The 23,499-nt window shown below is 41.8% G+C and overlaps 1 protein-coding gene and 1 long non-coding RNA gene across 3 annotated transcripts; one reads left to right on the plus strand and one right to left on the minus strand.

Moving 5' to 3' along the window:
• Window positions 1-406: 406 nt before the first annotated feature.
• On the plus strand, window positions 407-4,348 carry LOC118416548. 2 transcript variants are annotated; one of them, XR_004831218.1, is made up of 4 exons: window positions 407-716; window positions 1,824-1,922; window positions 3,220-3,292; window positions 3,705-4,348. It is a non-coding gene; the product is annotated as an uncharacterized LOC118416548 (long non-coding RNA). The 2 variants fall into 2 exon arrangements; XR_004831217.1 differs by having other exon boundaries at window positions 408-716; window positions 3,220-3,303.
• Window positions 4,349-15,108: 10,760 nt separating this feature from the next.
• On the minus strand, window positions 15,109-21,425 carry LOC118416386. The gene is made up of 10 exons (XM_035821481.1): window positions 20,906-21,425; window positions 20,355-20,634; window positions 19,970-20,118; window positions 19,451-19,509; window positions 18,953-19,033; window positions 18,502-18,573; window positions 17,961-18,051; window positions 17,234-17,391; window positions 15,961-16,203; window positions 15,109-15,636 (listed from the first exon to the last, which is right to left on the minus strand). Exons 1-10 carry the CDS (start codon window positions 21,057-21,059, stop codon window positions 15,109-15,111), a joined length of 1,815 nt encoding a protein of 604 aa, XP_035677374.1. The 5' UTR covers window positions 21,060-21,425.
• Window positions 21,426-23,499: the final 2,074 nt, after the last annotated feature.

Raw genomic sequence — 23,499 nt, forward strand, 5'->3', positions numbered from 1 at the left:
ACGGCTTATTCAGAACACGAGATATAAAAAAAAAACATGTTTCGCTGCAGTTCCAAGTGAAGCCGTTATGGGCCGAAGATTCCCGTAGTTATTTCCGTTTTTGTCACACGCCACCAACACAGCAAAATGATTCACCATTCAGCAACAGTTCTTTAGTTATCTTGAGTTGACACAAACAATCACAGACATACATACACATAGGTGAAAATATTACACCCATGAATATTTCAAAGGGTAATATAGCTGCTTGTCACCATGTAAACAACACGTATCGTAGCATGAACATGAACATACTATTACCCAGTATTTGTGTCTTATTTATTACCTGTAATATCTTTTCTGCAAGAAATAGAAAGTTTCTGTATTTCAGTTTAATAAAAAAAACTGCTTTGATGGTAAACCCTTGCAGGTCTTTTACGTGATCAATGAGAATTCATACGTTTGAGCCCCGCGAGCACGCACTGATATGTACCTGTAAGTAGTGCGTGCTCGGAGTCATGTTTGAACCCCGTTTGAGCGTGCGTGCTCCGAGTCATGTGATCTTCGTTTTGCTAACTATAGACAAGCCTCCCGGGGCACTCTGTCCCAGTTCTCCCGCCTGATACAAACAAAATGCCGCTAGTCGAAGAAGTGTTTTTCCCGAGGATGATGTTGGTGCACGTAGCCGAGTCAGTAGTTTCGCCTCAAGGTATCTGGAAGACGAGGAACCACCCCAGGTTAGTGAAAATCGGTACCGGAAAGTTGGTCTAAACAATGCATTTTTTTGTATAGAATAAGGCGGAACTCGGAAGCGATTTGTAGTACCGGTTACTGTTAAATACACCGCAATTTTATGACACATTTTCGTCTGCACTTGTACCCCAATATGCCTCATAATTCAAGGACTAATGCCGACTTCGTGTACCAGAGTTTTTGTTCTCGGCGATGTGTTGTTGATTATCTCTCCTGGTGATTTGCGCGAAAACAAAAAACAACAACAAACAAGTTACTTGTGATCTATCCCGACTCGGTCATTCAACAGTATTGTTGGGTGTGTAACAAAGCCCATCACTTGCCCCATTTCAACTTTTGGGATGTCCATAGACCAAGAATGCATGATCATGCATGCATGATCTGTGTATATTATTTTCTTTTTTCTTCGGGCTTGGCAGAAATTTCTTGGGAGAAAAGAAGGGAATCTTATTACCTAACATCCATACGTTTGACGTTTGATCTGTTTCTGTGTTGTTTTATGTTCAAAATTTTATTTGACGTAGAGAAATACAGTTGATACGTGGTACATCATTCGAACAATAGGTTTATCCATAGGGGATTACGGTATGATCGGGCCACACTCAGGGTGTATACGATTGCAGAGTATAAAAATTGAATTTAAAGATAGATTTGTTTCTTGGTCTTCAAATTGTGTTCACTGAAACTGTTAATGTCATCTGTGTACAGTCACATTGATTTTGATTCTAGATTACGTAGTATTCAAGTAGGACTTGTGTTTACTGTTGACTTTAGCTTGCAACACAACATCTGGTTTGTGTAGAGCTGGCCCGGATCTAATAGTGGATCTTTGGGCCCCCCCGGGGATCAAAGTTGTTAATTGGATGCAGTCGCTCCCAGGGTCTAATTACACGTGGGATCCCCACTCACTCCCGCCATCAGATCTTAGGGAGCAGGCTGCATCCTCAGATCAGAGGTACACAAGCGCTGTCCAAAGTACAAACACGCGAAGGTTTTAGATGTTCGTATTTATTTTTTGTGATATACATATGTATTTGACCAGTGTCAGGATTATGATCATTGTTTTCTGTGATTTATTGGTTGGTATACAGCTGCCCCAGGTCAGCAGCGGAGGGATGTATATGAAAAGACAACCGCCGAACTTTAATATCAGTTGGAGACGAAACGCGGCTCGAAGAGGTCATGGCTTCGTAAGTACAGTCTAATGTTTGATTATAGCCGTCCTGTACTATGATGGTGATATACACACGTTTTAAGTTTTCCATATACATGAAATACACCCAAGAAATTGAAGAATGTGTGTGTCCGGCCGCTGCTGACATCTGTGATTGATTGTGTAATGTTCACTTATTTCCGGACGGAACCTGTGTGATGGAAATATCCCTATCTATTCAAAAGGATCATACAGCATGACAACAAGGAGGCTTCAGTTAGAAACCTCCATTTTAAACATTTTAGTGTTTTATTAGTTTTTCTTTTCCCTTTAGCAAGACGTTTATGAGATGTGTTTTTGGAAGAGTTTGTATGTTTTACTCAATATTCGCACAAGCAACACGCCTAACTGGGGGTAAATATCATTTCATTGATGAATAGATGATGATAAAATATTTTTCTCCTTTGGAGTAACAACTATGTTCAATGTTATTTCTTGATCTGTTTACGATTGTGGGTTGTCGTGATTTCCCGGACCATCCGGCATGTCTGGTACTAATTAAGCTGGAATGGCTGCGGAGAGACCGCGTGTGGTCGAGATCAAAACACAAACATACAATATTCCGTATTTGTGATTTAGCATCATAGCTAATCAAAGAGACGGATGGAAACTCATTGAATTCGGGACAGTTTTAGGTCGTATCTTAGAAGAAATGATTATTGATTCAATCCCTATGTTCCGAAATATCTGTATTCCGACGTACAAGCATATCTAATCTCAAAGACGAAAGTCGTTTGTGTATAGAAGGGGCGGATTTTGTTTTGAGACTTTGGAAGAGCATTGCCCAAGATACAGTTGAAGCATCTTCATGACTTTTGGCATGTATATAGCTTGAATAATGATTTATCTAATCAAAATCAAATCATGCTCTCAAGAGCTAATTTCCTTAACTGAGAAGAGTTTATAAATATATTGTATTTCATGATGGGACTCTTGGACATATGACATACGATACTAAAATTCCTGACATGCATGTAGGAAAAACGGACTCACACTATACTATTAGGCTAGCCCCTGATTAAACTTTTTTATATTTAGTATATATATATTATGGGAACTTGGTTGCCATTTGTTTAGAGTGATTTGTTGCCCAAAGTCGGAGAAAGTGTCTCCTATAGCTAGGTTCTGGAGACTTAATATTTGGGCAGCTTGTGCAGACTGGAATATTTGTAACTTGATTAGATGGATACCACAGCTTCTTTGTAAATATTTCATTTACTTTGTATCCCATTGTCAGAGAAAGTTGAAAGTTTCAATGTTTTGCCCATGTACAGGGTAGAAGTCAGATCAAACCGCCGTGGTCTCCAGGGCTCCATCGACTGCCTTGCTGATAGGAGGACTTAACCGGTCAGTGTGATGTGAGTGAGTGCGCCTGATGAAAGCGCAAACATAGGGATGTAATCAATGCAGACTTGTTGGAATATATCAATCAGCTAAGGTGATCATGTTGAGATGAGTGTGTGTCCTAAGAGCGACGAAGACAAAATATCCCTGGCACCCGTAAAGATGTTCACCATGACTCCACAAACCCGCCACGCCACATACTGCGACTCTTTTCGTTTATTTTTGTTCTCTCTACGTACAGCAGCGCCTACAACATATCTTAGCTGTGACGAGCATCCAAACAGCCGTTCAACGACTGTGTCAAATTTATGAGTTGGCTTTCAATTGGAAGAAACCGCTATTTTCAGTATCAGTGTATCCGTTAAGTATTTGAAACGGGCGATGTGATCTCTGTATTTTCTCTCGATCCCAACAGACTGACCATACATACTGGACACGAGTGACAACGTCAAGGTGTTCCTGACACCCGTACCTGTGTCCACCAGGACGACGCAGTTCCGCCACAACGTGCACAGGGACTACTACCACGACAGGGAAAGTCAGTGGAGTCCGTGCAAGTCAGTGAGACGAGCTGCATCACTAAAGGAGCCGGAATAGACGTCCGTGTGCCTTATAAAGTCGGGAAGGAGCTACAAATCACCCAGAACAGCACCGTCGACAGGAGGAAGATAACGAGAGGGGAGTGCCAGATCAGTAGCAGATCTAGAATAGCCAATCGATTGCGCTGCTACAACCATAGTGAACCTAAAACTAGTTAGATAATTCACGGACTAGTTTTGAGGTGATTTATACTATTACTGTGCATTTTAGTGTACTGGGTATACATTGCAGTAGTAGTTGACTGTGCATGTGTATCAAAGAACCGTACATAAGGTTAACCTCAGCGACGACGGACCGAATCAAACCGGAGATGGATGTAGTAAAGGAGAGAACCACCAGAGGAATGTTCAGTACAATTATTCTGTATCCAACCTGTGACCGAAGTTAGCGGGGTCAGCATTATGTAGTAACGTCAAAACACTTCAACAGTCTCCCGTGCCAAGTGTACGGAAAACCTTGTCTCTGCGTCCTTCCTTTATTCTAGCTGTGCTAGTCATAGTCTTCAAAGCAGAATCTAAACAACGTGAAATCCATTGGTTTCATGACTTGTTTGAAATATGTGACTTATTAACATTTCACAATCAGGCTTTACTTAATATGTATCTATATAGCCGGTATAACCGCCCTTCGGCGTAACACACCAGCTTCAATTCCAAACGACAATTACCTGAAATCACTTCACTTTATATTTTATAGATATCGACATAAAACTGACATATTCGTCTTCATTATTTGTTTTGACCCCGTGAAAGCATATCATCCCAAAGCTCAAAAGGCAAAGGCGAAAGCTATTTTTCTACACTCAAAATCATCCTTTCTATAGCTCCAAACGACAACCACTTGAAGCATTCCATTCCAAATTGCAAAAAGCACAAGCTTATATAAGAAATAAAAGCTGGGACATATTGATCTTCATTATGATATTCATAAGCATGCGAAACATCGTAGCAGTGTGTACTGCCTATGATGTGCAAGGATTGCAGTCATTCCCGGTTATGTGAAAAGACCGTTCCTTAAATCACTAATCCTGACACAAAGAATGCCTAAACAAAGAAAAATAAACAGCTAGAATAGTCCTCAAATACCACTAACAAAGAACGACACCCCCCGAGTTTAGCCAAAAATCAATTCCCAGGGGAATGCGTTCGTGGAATTTTCTAAATTCTTTCAAAGCGATCGTAATACTGTAGAAAATGCCTCCGCCCCTGAGGCGTCGCCAAAAAACACGGATTTCTAGCATAGACTAGCATAGACTATGCAAACTCGGAAAGGTACCACCAAATACCATCGCTTTTATGGTTTTGATAGTTTACCAGAAAATACCATGCACTGCATTTTATTAATTACTGGTCACAGGGAAAGTCAAGTATAACACTTTGAGTATGCCTGCCAAAGAATAGCAGATAAAACAGTCTTCAGTAATCTCTGGCTGTTTGTGGTCCGCTGTAGCATTATCCAATACATTTTCGTCATCTTTCCATCATTACCCAATCTTGATACAAACAGTTCAAACTGAATAGAGGACGTCATTGTCTTTCTGTTTTCATGTTTTGCCATGGCTGAGCCCTGGTTGGTTTAAAACTGTTTACTGATAATTAGAGATGATACAAAGTACTGTTTTTTTAGAAAACTGCAAGCAACTTCCAACCGAATGGACGGACATTTACAAGTCTTTTTCGTCATATTTCTGACACAGCCGGGGACATGGCTGATCACCTTTGAACTTTGAGTGGATCCGCATTTAGCTATAAGCCATTTCTCCTGTGGTTTTCAGTATAAAGCACAAAATCATGTTAAAGACAGGGTGGCTAAAATAAAACAGTAGGTCTCGCCGTTGAAACCAAGACGTTGTTGTCTTCCGTCCATGAAGAAAAGTATTTGTATCGTTCATGAGTAGGGTGAACCCGACCTGCCACATTGTAACGTTTCACATGTTCCTTTTCCACATGAACGCCGACGCACAAAGCGTTATGAAATATTCATGTCCCCACACCCTCCTGTGTACTGTTGAAGGTCACCCCGTTCTAGCTACGCTAGCACATGCACAACAACACGCCCATCTACAAGTAGATGGGGAACGTATGACTGCATATGCATGCACAACTAAAATATGAAACTTTCATATTTTAGTACATGTCTGTATTTGGATATAACATAGATACATAGAAGAATATCAGCCTTAGTTTCAGGATTATTAACCAAGAATATCTGACACCGTAGTAGAGCAAACACTTTTTATTAGAAACTGCAGTAAGGTCTTTGTGATAAAACATAAAGCTTAGGTTAAATTTGTATGAAATTGTCAAAAACTTACAGATAGAATCGACCAGCTTTCTATACTTAAGCAGGCCAACTTTATCAACATTCTACAATTGAGCCTTCAAAGTTTCAAATCAAATTGAAAGTGTCTATTTTTCGCTTGAATAACTAAAACCGACCACAGCTTTTAAGTTGTCATGATCAAGGTTTTCTACTGGATGACAAATTTCTTCCGTCTCTTGTTTCCTTACTTAAGAGGTTGAAAAACGTTAAGTATCAATTCCTTGTCATATATACCGTTACTGATTGTTTTTTAATTTTAATTTTAATCTTGCCCACATTACCAGTGATACCCAAAACAATATATGAAAACTTCTTGCTTATCGGAATTATGATGTTCAGCTATCTACACATTGATTAAGTAAAACAGATAAGATTATAAGATCATTTATCAAAATACACAAGATAAATCAAAGTGTCAAAGTTCCAAAGAATGTGCATACAGGATGTAATAAACTAAATATAAATGTACTGTAAAGAGATCTCCATAAAATAGACACGTCCAATTTTACATACAATTATAAGCATTTTAACTAAGTATTCGAGTATACAAAGTCTGAATACATTTATAGTATTGTATAATCAGCACACATAACATAAAGCTATCTAATGTAGTATATAAAATATTGAAATATATGCTAAATATACATACATGCCGGGCTCGAAATACTTTTTTTTCTGCCTACCTGTACCAACATGAAAAATTACCTGTACAAGACAAATTTTACCTGCACCACTCTGAATTTAGGAAGTACGGATCATACTAAAAATTGTTCGGGAATCATTGATATTTTTTTTTTTACTTTTTAACTTTATAGGTGGTAACAATCAATGCAGCTAATAACAATCCATATACACCTACATTATAGAAATGTATGTATAAAACCCAGTACATGGACCAGTGCAGGTTAGGTGCAGGTAGACATCAGAAATACCTGCACAGCTCCAATTTACCTGCATTAACCTGCCTATGCAGGTGGTATTTCTAGCCCTGTTACATGCATAATACAAAGTGAATGTATCTGGCAGAGCCACAGCCTAATGTACATATATCATAATTCTTATACAATTTCATAAGCTTTTATGTCCAGTAGTGCCTAAAACAGGCGCAAAGTACTTTCTAATTACGCTTATGATATTTAAGTATTTACAAATGTATTGAATAAGTATCACAAACTTCATAAAAGTATATGTGATGTATCAAAGTATTTTAATAGATATTATCTACATACATTCCAGTATCTATGAGATAAAAATGCAGCAAAGTAATTTTCAAAGTAGACATATCCTGATTAGAAATATACATATAAACTAGGATAGATCTTCGGGCAGCAGTGTCAATTGACCAGGGAAGCATTCTCCGTCCGCCATAAGAACCGAAAGTTTTACATTGTGATAAAGATTGTACTCTAAAAAGTACAGTCTCCACAAGCCCATGTGCCATCACGGGGAGGGCTGGCTGCCAGGCAGCTGACGTGAAAGATCCTCCGGCATGCCTTGCACCTCTCCAGCCTTCCCAGACGCCCTCCTTGTTCGCAGTGACAGACCATTGTGAACTGGTGTGCACTGGTTGGGCCGACCCTCCATCTGCGGCTGGTCAGACGTGGAAACGGTAAGAGTTTCTCTTCTTTGAAGCACATCTCCAAATGGCTCCTCATCTTCCTGTCGTCATACACAACCTTGCTCACGTCTTGCCCCTTTGCAATATCCACTGCCCAGGCGATGACGAACAGCCCACAATCCTCGGCATTCCATTGATGCTGTACCTCCGGTACCAAGACGGCCAAGACGTTTGTTTTTTGGTCAGCAAATCCGGAGTAAGACTGCATCAACTGAATCTGCAGGGATTTGCTCATGGCGACACCGAGGCTGTCAAACAGGTATACCTGTCCGTCTGTGTAAGACGACAGGACCCAGTGCATGGCACCGATACCACTGTGGTGGATTTGTAGCCCCTTTCCAGTCATCTTGGCAAATCCTACGTCATAGAGACCGATAACAGGGTCTTCCAGCCCTTGGAGTGCCGGATACTGGCGGCGGAGTAGTTTTTGGGCAGCTTGGATGTCGTTGTATGTCAGCATCTTTCCAAGCGAAAGAGGTGTGGAGGACTTGACCACAGCCAAATCTTTATCTTCTGTGACATTTTCTTCTTCGTAGCTGTCACTTGAACTTGGACCCGTCTCCGCCATTACGCTGTTCCCGGATTCGTCCACCATGCCGTTGTTTTGGGAAGCACGACGGACTACAATGACGGGAAGGTCTTCTCTTGGAGCTTGAAGTTCCTCGGCTCCGTCCTTGAGTACGTTCTTGACTGGCGGGACGAAGTCAGGTTTCGTAGGGAGGTCTGCATTCTTCATCCTGTACATGTAAAAATATAAGGTTAATGAATGAATGAATGAAGACCTTTATTGCACATTTTTGCCCCACTGGGCTAAGTACAGGTCACATGGTAAGGATCATATGTATGTAACAATGGATCAATACCATAATTGGGTTCAGAAGCGTTAGAAAATCAGAAGAGGAAAGAAAAGCAAAGTAGAGACGCTCCTTCAGCAAGCAAATTGAATCGTCTACAGGTTTCACTCACCTTTTAAAATATACCAGCGCAACATTACAGTTCATAAGGGGTAGGAAAAGCATGAGTAAGTAATGACACAGGAAATGTTCCATCCATGCATCCCACAGAGAACCGTACTCGCCTGCAGCTGAAAAGCGACAGTCTCTTCAACCACAGCCTCTCAACTTGGATCTCAACCTCAATAAGGCTGTCGTGGAGCGTATCCACGATGTGGACGTCTGTAACGTGTGCAATTTTGTCATTCCAAAACTTCGAATACAAAAAAAAAATCAAGTAGAAATAAACACATGGCTCATTAAGATTTGAATTACGGGATGGAAAACATCACTTAGACGCAATTACCTGTGACTGTAGCTTCCTGAAGCCCAAACAAGGAAGTGAAGCGTTCCCATAACCCTTGGATGAAGTACCGGTCCTCTTCAGGCATGACGTGGTTCCGCACGTTCGGAAGTGCGCTGTCGATGATCGCCATGGCGATGTTCATCAGAACCAGGAACATGAAGCAAATGAAAGTTACAAAGAAGATGGGACCGAGGATGGGGTTTGCCTCCGTTAGCTCCGTGTGGTCAAAGACTCCAAGAGACATCTGGAACAATGTGGAGAAGGAAATACTGATGGATCTGGAAAAAAAGAGGAAGTCGTTTTCATGTCAGTGTGTTGTAATGAAATGAAATGAAAGTAAACCACCACCGTCGACTTGATATTCTTAAATACCTATTTTGAAGGCAGCGGATAGATGTAAACTAGCGTTAATCTGATTTCTGTCCAGGTCTGCTATTATATAGTCTTGACCGTCGCGAACATTTGAAATTATGAACCTGTACGTTGTTGCGGTGGCACCGAACATAAAATAAGCGATGATGCCAAATCCTGAGAAGCAGAGGAAGAAGTAGAAGATGAAGGCAGAGAACTCCACCGCCATTCCCCGGAACACGGACATCAGCTTGGACAGGAGTGGGTTGAACCTCAACAGTCGCAGGAGCTTCATGATGTTGACAAAGGCAAGGAAAGACAGGAACCATCCGTACAGCAGGTTTATGTTCACCACTGATCTGAGATATTGGAGTGGATCTAAACGAATCAAAAAACATTCCAAATAAGACTCAAAATTTAATAATTGTAGGATTTTGTACAATGCCAACGTAATAACTTAACTGATAAGTGTACATGTTTATAACCCACATTTTCCTTGCTTGACAGCCGTCAGAGCCATGGTCCCGTAGACTCTGTTAGTGGCGTACAAGGCAATGACAGTGAAGGCCAGGATGAAATTAAAGATTTCGAAGATATTCCATGGCTCCGTCAAGTAGGCCCAGCCGCTTGTTCGTACTATTTTCGCCTCTTTCCACAGTGAGTAGAGGAGAAAGATGACGTAAATGATTTCCAACAGGACGTAGATGTACCCGATTGTACCTGGCTGTTGATGAAGTCGAAAGGTGTGTAGGTGACGATGGGAGAAAACTCCGGATATCTCGGTAAATTCAAACACTACCGTCACCGAAGTGAACATATCCAAGTTTCCGTTGTAGACGAATTGTTCCACAATGACGGCCCTTGTCCGCTTGTCAATCCAGCGGTTGGCCTTCAGATCTGCTAGGATGCTGCGCATCTCGTCTGCTGAATCTCCTAGGTCCAGACTGAAGCCGTCTCCCCAGTAGTGCGATTTTACACCAAAGACGGGTTTGATGGTGTAACCGCTAGGGCGATAGCTCCATCCAGAGGTTTCTGACTTCCCCTCCGACATATTCGTGACCCTTTTCCATCCCTTCTGAAACACTCCGGTCTCCTTCGTGTTTTCACCATACGCTGCCGTACACTTATCGAACATGTGCTGCATTGTCGGAGGCACTTCGCATAGCCCTAGGATTGAATGAGAATGGAAGTTATTGTTATTATTATTGTTATTGTTATTTTTATTGTTATTGTTATTGTAACTGTTGGTGGGTGGGCCGACTACTCTCTCTTGGCAGCCAGGGGCTGAATTGTGAGGAGCTTACTAAAGGCAGGGCTAAATCAATGTTGATAAAAGTTGGACAAGCTTAGTCTCCCATTAATTTGTATCCTATAGTAACGAATGTTTGTTTTTAGCCAACGTAAAAAGCAGTTCCACCAACCTGACTTTACTCGAGCTTGAATCAGGATGGGTGGGGTGACCAGGACCGACTGCATGTCGGCTGTGAAGACCTTCTCCCACCAGCGGGGCTTGTCGTCATTGTAGGAAGTCTCCGGGTAGAAGCTCTCCAGAGCGGTCTCGTTCAGCCAGGGCCAGAGGGCAGAAGGCTCTGTCACCTGGAAGGATAGAATATGTGGATATAAGCATAAACCATTGGCATATTCTAAATTTTGTATGTTCCATGATAAAAGTCTAGATCAGGTGATAAAAGATTTACATTTTTTTCATATCCTGGATACATTTTGATACGTTGCATGTGGCTTGTACGTATTTCAGCAGTATTTTTAATGACAGTTATAACAGTGAGAACTAGAGAAAGCATGCCGTTATGTACACAATTAAATACTCCCAAAAGCTACGTTTTAAAGACTGCAATGACGTGCTCACCTCGTCAATGGACTGCACGAAGTTTTCTGCCGCGCTCTGTGTCTGATGGAAGGCCGTGTTGGTGTTGTGGTGTCCGTTAATGATAGTCAGAGCAAGCAGGAGGCGAGCACAAGACAGGATGATGTCCCAAAGGAGGTTTCCGATTCGCCTGTCTCTATTCCGCTTCCGTTGCGCTTCGTTAACGTTTGCAAGGGACATCTGAGACAGTCTTTCCATTTTCTTCTTTACCCGGAATCGACCACCTTTGTTGAAAGTAAAGATAAGATCAATCAGTCATTACGTAAAGATATAGAACGCAGAACAATCGGAACACAAATGTCGTATCCTTAGATAATAACGTAACAAATAATAACTGTAAGATGAGGGTTGCGGCTTTACATCAAGTTTTTAATGACTCACTGTCAAACTTCTTCTGCTTTATTGACGCCACAGTAGTGTCCTGCAAGACAACTTTGTCCTCTTCATTTGCAAAGATTATCTTCAAGGTACGTCTTTGGAAAACGGATGAAAAGACGATCGCCAGAACCAAAACCTGTAACATTAAGTGTTTGATATTGACAATTTTGTCGACGTTGATTAAGGAACCACCAGCTAGCAGGATGTGGAGGGTTTGTAAAGCACGTTCTGAAGAGGTTATATACATTAGTATTGTACAAATCACGATTTGACATTATATACAATAAGACAACCAATGCTTCTAGATCTATGGATGGACATGTATCAATCACAATCCCCAACGTTTTAATAACATGCAAACCTGATGGTACTGTACCTAATTTGCTTCTGTTTCAAAGGAATTAAGATTTGAAATAGCAGAGCATGACAATTTCGGCACAAACCTTCACTGGTTGCAGAAGAAATATGTCCGCCAGAAAAGTGGTGAAGAACGCAGAAAGCCACCTCTCGGACTTGTCCTTGCCCCACTCCAGACTGTACAGCACGGTGAAGACAGATGACCCCACGACAGACAGCACCACCAGCACCCAGGCCACGTACTTGCACCAGTGTGGCAGGCCCTTGGCTGGTTCTTGCTGCATGGGTGCCTCAGCTGGTCCGGCTGTCTCCGCGTCCATGACCCGACGACCGCCCTTGCTGTTCGATCTGCTGTACTGGAACAGCACGACGATGGCCATGACGGCGGGAAGGCAGGTGATGCTGGTCATGATTCCCGTGTAAACTGTGTTCAAGGTGAAGGAGAACGGCCCCAGGCTGACGGCCTGCACAACTTGGGTTGCGTTTTCATCGCTCAGCCACATGGCACTGGCCACCATGGACAAGGTGAGGAAACTCAGGCAGCAGCCAAGCCTCTCGATGCGCGTGAACTTGCTTCCTGTAAGGAAACAGTTTCCAGTAAGATGCTGCCATAACTAAAAGAATTTGATACCCTGTCTTCAGTTGTTTACTGTATTTGCAGGAACAAAAAAATTGACTATATTCATAAAGATTCCATGCATGGGAGAACCATAGTATATGCTTTTTCCTAATACTAGAAGAACTATATATATGCTTTTTCCTAATACACTATTGCTGGCTAAGGACCGTCAGTTATGGATTAAAACGTCTGATTGATTGCTCCATAGTCAACTGATGATTGTTCGGATTCTCATGAAGATTTTTCGCCAGATGAGCACGCAAACTAGCAGAACTCTGTTCTATGTACACATCCTCATTTTAACTTGTAGGAATCCTTCAGCAAGTGTAATACAGATGGATCTAATATGTAGTAAATGCACACGTTTACCTATAGGCATGATAGCGACGGAAAAAAAGAGGTGCTCCTCTACAAGATTACTCCGCAGACTTGCCGGGAACAGAAACCCGAAGGATCGCAGGTCCTGCTCAGTGGCGACAGGAAAGGTCTTCGCGACCTGTCCGTCCCCGCTGTCGGCTGCCAGCCACTCATCGCAGAAGAAGTAGAACCTGTTGTTCCATGATTTAATAGCAAAATAACTTAGATTGATTCTAAGGTCAGGAATAGGGATTGTTTAAAGCTAGTGAAGTATGAAACGGAGAAAGTCTAAAGTTTGATTATTAGGACGTAAGTTTCATATTATTTTAATCACGCGGCAAGATATGCAAGCTTAATTTTTGACACCATCCATCAAAAAGAACTGAATTGCAGTCGTGTCTGTTCTTCGCCATGATAAAAACTATATCTTTTCAAAATATCATATCTAACTTCATCACAAAACTAAACATAATGTGTAGATCCTTCTCGGTCGTGCACTTTATAGATGAGATTGAATTGACGAATCTAAGCAGCCTAAAAACTCACAGTTTGCCTGTGGTGAGATCCTGCACTGCTGCTCTGTCCACGTTCCACGATGCACGGCTCCCCTCCCCACTATTGTCGTGCATGAGCTGCAGCAGCGCCACGTTACCCAGCTGTTCTGCTGTGCTGAAGTTCAGCGTCACCTGGCTGCCTTGGGTGAAAACCTAAACAGCAACATTCGACCTGTTAGGATCTACCTGAAAACATTTATACGGAATAAAATGGACGCTTAAGTAATTTGATGCCTGACCTTCTCTGCGATGCTGACCACTCTCACTCCGGAGGTCGCCTCATCTCCACACAGGTTGAAGGAAACGGTGGACTCCGTCCCGGCATGCTTAGCGGTGCCGGTCCAAATGTGGAGGCGGTACCGGAAATCGTTCTGCAGGTCATCCAGATTGATTGAAGGGCTTTTCTGTAAGGATGTACGAAGAAATTGAGGATCATTGCGCACTGTAAAAATATATAAACAGCTGATAGACAACACATCATGATGGCATTGTCGACAATCTCTACGTACCTTCCTCTTTAATCTGAGGCCAGTAACCTTCATTATGACCAACGTAAGCAGAAAGAGGCAGTCCACCACGAAGATGGTTGTCAACACCGCGCCGTTGTCACGTAAATCACTAAGCGTTAAGGCTCCGAAGTCGACCGTGTCCGGTGGTGTGGCGAAATCGCTTCCGAACGCCGTCAGATGGTTACAGTGGCAGATGATGTTGTTAATCGTGGACTGGTTGCTAATCTAAAGGGTAGACAGAAATTTAAATCTTTGTCGATAAAAACGACTAATCCAAATTAGCATTTGCATGTTTAGAAATGTTACATTGGTCGTTAACAGTCTAATAATTTACATGTACTCTTAGTCATATTGTCATTATGTTAATTAGTATTCCGAATATGTTGACATACTTCATGTTAAACCTTTTATGGTAATTATTGGAATAATCAATCATCAATGAAATGGTTACAATCGGTTACAAATTAGATTATAATCGTATAAGATATCATTTACTATTAATAGTTGATAAAATGGTACAAAAAAACTCTTGCAAGTTTGGCAATATAATATGGCTGTTTTACCCACCGTGCAGCCTTCCGGCCTCCAGGCGTCCTCTGTCTCGCTCCAAAAGACGCAGCTCAGACGGGCCCACTGGATCTGGTAGGCGTAGAAGGAATTTGCGAGTACATGCTTTTCCTCTGTTCGCTCATTGACGTCACACTCGCTCACCGGTCCTGAAAGACGAAGACAATTCCTTCCTCATAAGAAACTTACTTTATTACATTCCAAAACTCCATCTGGCCTATGTGATGACGTATGTACACTTTTGACAATGGTAGAGCATGAAGAGAATATTTAAAGATCTTTGTTTTTTTACGGTATTGAGTACCAATTAAAACCTCAAGAAACCACTGCCGAAAATCTGTATACAGTTTCGACTGCTGCAAACGTTTACCTTATTCAGTTTGTCGGAGAGACTAAAGTTTATTTATGTCTTAATGATGAGAAATGCAAACTGAAATATCTCACCTAGAATTTGGACTTTGACATAGTAGTCCACTGGATCTTTGACTCCTTTAATGAACATCCTTGCCTCCGTCTTGTCGCCTCCATCCCCACCCAGAGTTTCCATCAGGGAACACTCCTTGGGTAGAACGTACGTCTCCATGGACACGTCGTAGTTTTGGTCATCAGGGCGGCCGCCGTACCTGCCCCACACGCCGTACACCACGCTAGTGTTCAGCGGGGTGATTGTGACCAGGAACGCTTCTGCAGTGCTGTTGAGGTTCAGCAAATGGTAGGCCGAACTTCGGTTTCCTGGGAGGGGGTAGGTGATGATTTTTGTCGCCGGTGTGTTTCTGGACTTTCCAGGAATGGTGATTATGAAGTCTTCAGTGAGGTCGTTGAAGACCAAGGGTTTGTAGTTTTTCTGGCGAATCGTCAGTTCCATGACAGAAGAGTGGGCCTGATATTGGCCAAGGCCCCAGGTGAATGGGTTTTCCTGGTACTGAGTCAACTGAAAGTAATGGAATTTTTGTTACTCCTTTAAAGTGAAATTTGAGGTCAGCACATTTCTGTTCTTCATTTCAGATTATTTTTTCGTTGTTTACTGTCCCCACAAGATAGAAGACAACCTTATAAGCGTTACTAATTTACAAAAAATATGTTAAACTAAAGCTGTAATGTCAGTCAAGGTGTTCACCTCACCTTTTTCATGAAGATGATTAGAAAGAGATTTGAGAGGCTACTTTAATTTGATTCTGTTGGAAAGCCCAAAGGATGAGAAGTCATTTATTGAATGCTGACAGAAGAAAGGGAGGAAGAAAGGGAGGACTGTTACCTTTACAGTGATGTTGTGAGGTGGATGTTCCGGAAAAAGTGCAGTTTGTGATGGGAACTGGAACCCCCCATCCTCCGTCTGCACCACCTGGCCCCCAAACATGGAGCCCCGGATCTTCTGTGCTTTCAGAGTAACACCACTTCTCTTGATAGTTACTGGCGGGGCTCCAAGTCTCATGGGGTCGGTAACGGCGTTAGACAGATCATCCAGGACCTGGCGGCTTTTCTGGACAATCTTTTTCTTCTAATAGTGAAAGAAAGCATTACACTGCAAACACCAGTGGTGGAAATATGCCACTTAGATAAAAAGAAAAAAAACACAAACAAAATACTATAAAAGTACTAACTTTCCAACAGAAGCTTACGAACGGTTAATAGCACACATACAAAAGAGCCAAGTCATTGCCCGAAAATGTTGAGCTTGCCCGCCAAAAACAACACATGTATTATATGTGGTAGTCAGCATCTTTTGATGTAGAAAAAAGACGGTAAATGCATTGGGGAAATACATAATTTGTCATAAGCGTTTCAGGCCTCCGACAACTTCATGTCACATAATGCTTGAACGGCTTTCGCTAGAGCCACCAGATTTGGTAACTTTTCCTGAAATTGAGATGCCAATAATTTTCCAAAATTTGGTTTTCCATTCTGTTGTGTTGCTTTGGCATCCAGTTGTTGACAGGCATATTTTTACGAAAATCGCTAACTTCGGTTCTAACGGTTATCACATGATTAAAATCTTATTTGATTTGGTATATCTTTGAAAATCAAATATGCATAAATTATGCTTATTTCATAACATCATTAGTGAAAATCCTAGACGGCGGACCGTATTTCTAGGTCAAGTACAACTTTGGTATTACACTATTCATAACTACCTGTTATTGTTTCCTCAGAAGACGTTCAAATGAAATTTTAAAGTCGATTTTCAGTGTATTTTGCGTCATTCTGGCGTCATTGCTATTGATAAAAGAGGTCGAAGTAGACATTATTATTCTAATATCTACAATTGTTGTTACATTTTTGTTTATCTTTAAGTTTTCTGGGAATACATTTTTTCATGTTTTTTTGCAGCCAATACAATCACATAGATGACGTCAAAATTGCATCATGAATATTCCTTTTGCATTAGTCATAAAATATTTGGTGGCCATATGAAAAGCCGTTTAGGAGTAATAGGAGTTTCAAACATGGTCCTCAAAAGCGACCCCCTCCCTCCTCCATCAACAAAGTCCGGTCTGAATAAAGTGAATCATTAAGCAGCTAATTTTCACCTCAGTTCGCTGTTCTTCCTCCTCTTGTTTCGCCTTTTGAGCGCGCTCCTCTGGAGAGACATGATCGTCCTCTACTGCATGCGTTTGAAGATTCCCGTCATTCGCTTCTGCATCTTTCACAGGTTCATAAAGAAGAGTAGCGACTGACTCCACTAAAGCTGCAAAAGAAATCGGAAACACCCCGTGAATACTTTCATCGATATGATTGCTTACTCGATTACTACGATTAATTTTGAGAACGTGAAACCCAAAATACTGCTGTACATGTCAGAAACACTGCAAAATGCAAAGGGACTGTACCAAAACTTCTAAATCAATCCGAACGGATTTTTTATACAAGTCAAGTCAGAAACATTGCAAGGCACTACTAGACTCCTCCAAAGCTACTAAATACACCGGAAAGTCTTTTACACAAGTGAAAAACATTTTAAGGTATCTACATACTAAAAGGAACATAAAGTCTCTGCTACAGCTCAAGAGTCCTTTGAGCTGCAGCAGGTTTGGCACACATAGATTTTCCATGTTTTCAATGACTGTTGGTACAAATTTATATTGGGAGCTATTCTCTATCTACAGCTGTGTTATTTCACGATTTTAACATAGAACAGGGTTTCTAGCGCACTCCTGGGGCATGGCAAAGCGTTCTTGAAATGCATTTTCTTTCCATACGCTCTAAGGAAATTAAGCGAATAGCTTTACATGTAGACCTGATGTATTTGGTACTTACGACCTCCCACAGACTCGACAGTCGACGGGTCAGACATGTCCAGTTTGCCCAGTTTGCTGGTGATGGACTCCAGAACGTTTAGTGCTGTGTTCTGATGGAAGTCATAAAGAGGCAGAAAAGTAGGCAAGTCGCTTGCGTCAGAAATAAGAAAATGATGCTATCAAATGACCTAATCAAACATGAGATGAACAAGTTGGAAAAAACATCGTTACCGGTACAAGGACGCGCTTGTGTATAACTGAATATTTACCGGAAGACTAGATAAAATCAGTCAACTAACATTGTAGAAATCACGTCAGTTATCTTTACCTTGAAGGCGTTTTCCTGTGGAATGTCGGGGCATGACGTAATGACAAGCGATGATAACTCAGAGATCATTTCTACTCGTTGTGGCGTCTGGGCCCTACCGGTTTCAGATCCCAATCTTTCGATTGCCTTCCTGCACATCTAAAACAATTGATATCAAAAACGTTAGTGATACCTATGCCAACACTAAATCTCAAAATATCGTACCCACGGTCTACAAAAAAGGACCATTTACCTCTGACTTCTCTTCAGCAGTTGGTGTCGGCTGCTCCAACCCAACAGCACCGTCATTGTCACCGGAAATGTCCTGTTTTGTAGAATAAGATTAAATTTACTGACAACAAAATAGTACATTTTAATTCTAAATGGTCATAAATTAATTCAATCCCAAATGGGCACCACAAAGGTAAACCACAATCAACGAATATTTAGATTCACTTGAAACTAGAATGAGAGTAATTCGGAGTTTATGAATTACACAATGAGACAAATAACCTGTTCTACAACACAAACAATTTTACTAACCGGCATTTTTGACCGAATCTCTCGCTTTTCTTTAGGGAGACCCGAGTTCTGTACACGCGTGGTTTTTTAAACCTTGAACGTAGACCTGTCTAACACGATGACAACTTTTATGACTCCAGTGAAAAATACACGTGATGTCAACAAGTACAGGAGTGACTAACCTGCCCCAGCCTCTGCAGCACGTCCAGTAGACTGGGGGAGAAGGCGTCTGCGTAGATGCTGTCCAGGATATTGTCTGGTGCCTAATCATCAAGACAGAAAGAATCTTACCGTTTGATGAACTTTTCTCATCATTCACTATCATTGTACTAATATTCTACCCTACTTCCTGACCACTTGGCCATAGCCTCAACTAAACATACATTTATCTTTAAAAGATTGAACTATATGACTGTGCAACATCTGTATTTATTTTACAAGCTATTCTACCTTAATTTATCTCAACTTGGCAATAGCCTCAACAAAAGATATGCATTTATCTTATAAGATTGAACTATATGACTATGTGCAACATCTGTATTTATCTTACAAGCTTCTGTACACCATTGATGAGTTGTTCTTTAACAATATATGTGTATTGACATTAGCGGTAGTCGCGATTTTTTTCACAGTGGCCATATGATATTTGATGAGACGTCGGAAACTTTTTTTGTGCCAACCTGGTCTGCTAGCCTTGTTCCGCTGCCTCCAGGTGAGATTGTGCTGCTTTGCTTGATACCTGTACAACAAAAACAATAAAATATCATGTATGAGCTTCGTTCACAGCAAATCCGCACGACTTAGGCACATTGGTGGCAACAATCATATTGATAGCGATGTTTTCACAGGTTCCCAATAGCAAAGTATTCCCTTACCCTGTTTGCTTGCATCGAATGTACTAGTTGTTCTTTTGAGCCAGGGTAGTTTTCCGTCTAAGATCGTCGCCATTTGATTGCGTTGCCATCAGATTTGATTTGTCCCTTCTGATTGGTCATCATCTGATTGGTCATCATCTGATTGGTCATCATCCGATTGGTCGCTATCCGATTGGTCGCCACCTAGACAAGAAATAGCGACATGCATCAAACACTTCTTGTGTAAAGTTACAGCATCATATCAATGATTTGTCTGACACAAGATATCTAGCTTCATTCATGGCACAGCCGTTCCTCTGCCGGTAACTCACCTAGATTGAGCACTTCCCTGGTTGAAGTAGATTCCTGTATCTTTGCTGCTGTAGTTGATGTCATCAGGCTGATGAAAAACGAGGTCATCAGACTGGTTCGGGCGGTTACAGTTGTTTCCCTGGTTGAAGCGGCCGGCGTTGTTGTTGATATCACTGTGGCAGCTAATAAAAGGAATAAGCAGAGATTAGAGTGTTGCGTATAATTGTTTCGTGCATCACGAAAGAAGACGTAAGGCGTTGTTGTTGATATCACTGTGGCAGCTGTTAACAGGAATTTAGTGAGTAATGTGTGTAACTGTTTTGTGCATCACGAAAAAAGACATAGCAATTTAATACATAACAATTAGCACTGATCTAAGGTACTGGAATATTTCTCTCAACAGCAGCATTACAGTTACGTCATGTACTCACCGGTCGTGTGATATCCCACTAGAGGCGCACTCTCCCGCTGAACTCCGATGGTGATGATCTCCACCTTGTACATGGAGTCTGCCTGAAGTCCACGGATGACAGCGGATCTATCTCCTGGACCCGGGGAGGGGATGAGGTGTTCTGTGGCCTCCTCCAGTCCGTACATGATGCGGTATCCGGTCACAACCGCATCAGGAGGAACCCAGGTGAAACGAAACTCTGACTCGGTCACATCCACGAACTGCAGGTCAGTAGAAGAGCTCATCGCTGAAAATATGTAAGGTTATTGTTTGATTTTGTTTCAAGATAAAATTGTGCTCTGTCATTGTTCTGAATTTTCTTAGTATGGCATTTTTCAGAGTATATTTCTATCGTCCATAAATTTCATACACACATTAAAGTCTTCGCAGGAAGATTTGTTCCACTCTTTCCAATCCAAATTTATCATTACCTAACAATCAACAGTCCGAATTTATGGCAAAATGCCATTTGAGTTTATTTTTTGATTGGCTATGGCTGTTAGCTAGGTTTGTCCTACCTGTGGATGAGTGTATCACCGACGTCTCGCTCTCGGACCTCCAACCATCCGTCAGGAACAGCGAGGTCACACTGATGATGTAATCCGAATCTGGTGACAGATCTGACACCAGAAATGACGACTGATCCGTATCTTGATTGACAGCTGTCGTCATGTCCAACTTCGACACCACAACACGGTATCCATGAAGGTCAGGGTCAGAGGATGGGGACCACGTAATCTTGAACGCTTTATCTGTGACGTCAGAAACGGCCAGGTTGATTGGCGCCTCCACAGCTGAAGGGACGGAGATGAGATGAGAAATGCTCAATGAATATAACCAACTAATAATTCAAGCCATTGGAGGACTTTTGCATGGCTACTCTTACGTGACAGGATTACAATGAATTTGATCAAATATTCCACCATTTTATCGTGCGGGAAAACGTAGATAGATAGGTATTCAAGCAGTAGTATCATAGTTTCTTTCTGAACAATAGAAAATACCTTCGTTGCAAAGCTGTGTTTTCCATCCATCCCGACACCCAGCTGAGCAGATACCCGACATCGCGTCACAGTTGATGTCTCCGCCCTCGCAGTGGCCGCACACTTAGCATTGCAAGAGTAAATGACACATTTTCAGTTCCAAACAATGACCAATTATTTTTAATTTTTGCCACCTTGCTACATGTTCATATCATGTTTGTATCCATAGGTTCCCTTCTTGAAGTTAAACATTTCGTATTCCAAGACTAAACAGCTAAAATCAAAGAATTAAAATTTAGATATCAAACGTCTCCTGACTCGACCTATATCTGGCAAAAGTATGATCCCCTCCTCCCCTTAGATAGTGCCCAAGTGCTCAGGGTTGGTTCATTGTATTTCTTCTTTGTCCTCTATCTACCAAAAGCAAAACATCTGTCATAACCCCAAAAATGTCTAAACTGCCATGTAACAATTTCCCACCTCCACAGCCGTGGGCGTCTGGCATCAGTACGAAGCCTTGACGGCAGAAACATCTGTAGCTGCCCGGGACGTTGGTACAGATCTGGTCACACCAACCGTTCACTGTCGCACATTCGTCGGGCTCTGTAAAGTACATGTCAAGGTTACTATACAAAACTCACAACAAAACATGACTGACTTTCACTTTTTATGTACTGCAAAGGCCAATGGGTAAAACATCACGATAGTAGACTAAGTAACAGAAACATTGAACAAATGTTTTATGAATTCACCTGTCGCGTTATGACCGACCAGTGGCAGGCTTTCCCGTCGACGCCCGATGGTGATGATCTCCACCTTGTACATGGTGTCTGGCTGGAGCCCCGCCATCAAGGCAGATCTATCTCCTGGACCCGGGGAGGGGCTGAGCTGTTCTGTCGCCTCCTCCTGTCCGTACATGACGCGGTATCCGGTCACAACCGCATCAGGAGGAATCCAGGTGAACCTCAGCATGGACGTCGTCTCGGTTACGTCAACGAACTCCAGGTCTGTAGAGGGGCTCATTACTGAAAAATAAAAGGTCAAAATTATAGATCCAGGCTTGAACTACTAAGTAAGGTGTCTAGTCTAATACTAGCCCTACCCTCACCAAACAAGCCAATTGCACAATCTCGTTTATTTCTAAAGTGTAACTTTGACTACTAACTACATCACTAAAACTACGGTATGGCAAAACTATGAAGAACTAGCCATCTGATTGTTTACCGATAATCAGAAAACCAAATCACTCCCTACTTGTGGTTGCTGCGGTTGTCGTCACATTGCTCTGTGACCAGAGTCCTTCGGACAGGACCAACACCCTCACACTGATGATGTAATCAGTTTCCCGCGTCAGTCCAGACACCTGAAGCCATGTCTGAGCTGTGCTCTGATTGACAGCTGTCGTTGTGTCCAGCCCGGACACCACGACACGGTATCCCTGAAGGTCAGGGTCAGGGGATGGAAGCCAGGTGGCGTTGAAACCTTCATCCGTGACGTCAGAGACGGTTAGGTTCATTGGAGGATCAACAGCTACAGAAGGATAACAAACGAAAAAGTTAAGATTAATTAGAGATGATGAACACTTCAAGCAATCAATTTGAAAACAAATCACAAGCACTCAAATCACAACATACTCTGTTTGCAGCGCCGTGTTTTCCATCCACCCTGACACCCAGCCGAGCAGACACCCGACATCGGGTCACAGTTGATGTCCCCGCCCTGGCAGTGGCCACAACCTGAGAAATGAGATAACGCGACATAAGTTACACGAGAGTAAAGGTTCTTTTCTATCATTACCTTAGGTATGTTACCCCGAAATTCATTGGATAAAAACTATCATTCTTTTTCATTACAAGTGTAATACATGGGTTACATAAGCTTCACATGTAAAACATTTTGTTTTCCTACCTATAGGGTGATATTAATTTGATTAGTGATATGTGCTTTGTGATATTAAATTTCATTTAAACTTTTGATCAAGGATTATCATTATGATGAACTAAATGTGACACGAAGAAGTCATTTTCACAACCTACGCTTGTAATTACCCAAAGTCCAAACTGTCTCCTACCTTCACAGCCATGAAGATCCACCATCAAGAAATAGCCCTGCGTGCAATTGCAGTAATA

Source organism: Branchiostoma floridae, chromosome 5 (assembly GCF_000003815.2).
Source record: "Branchiostoma floridae strain S238N-H82 chromosome 5, Bfl_VNyyK, whole genome shotgun sequence".
Taxonomy (NCBI): Eukaryota; Metazoa; Chordata; class Leptocardii; order Amphioxiformes; family Branchiostomatidae; genus Branchiostoma; species Branchiostoma floridae.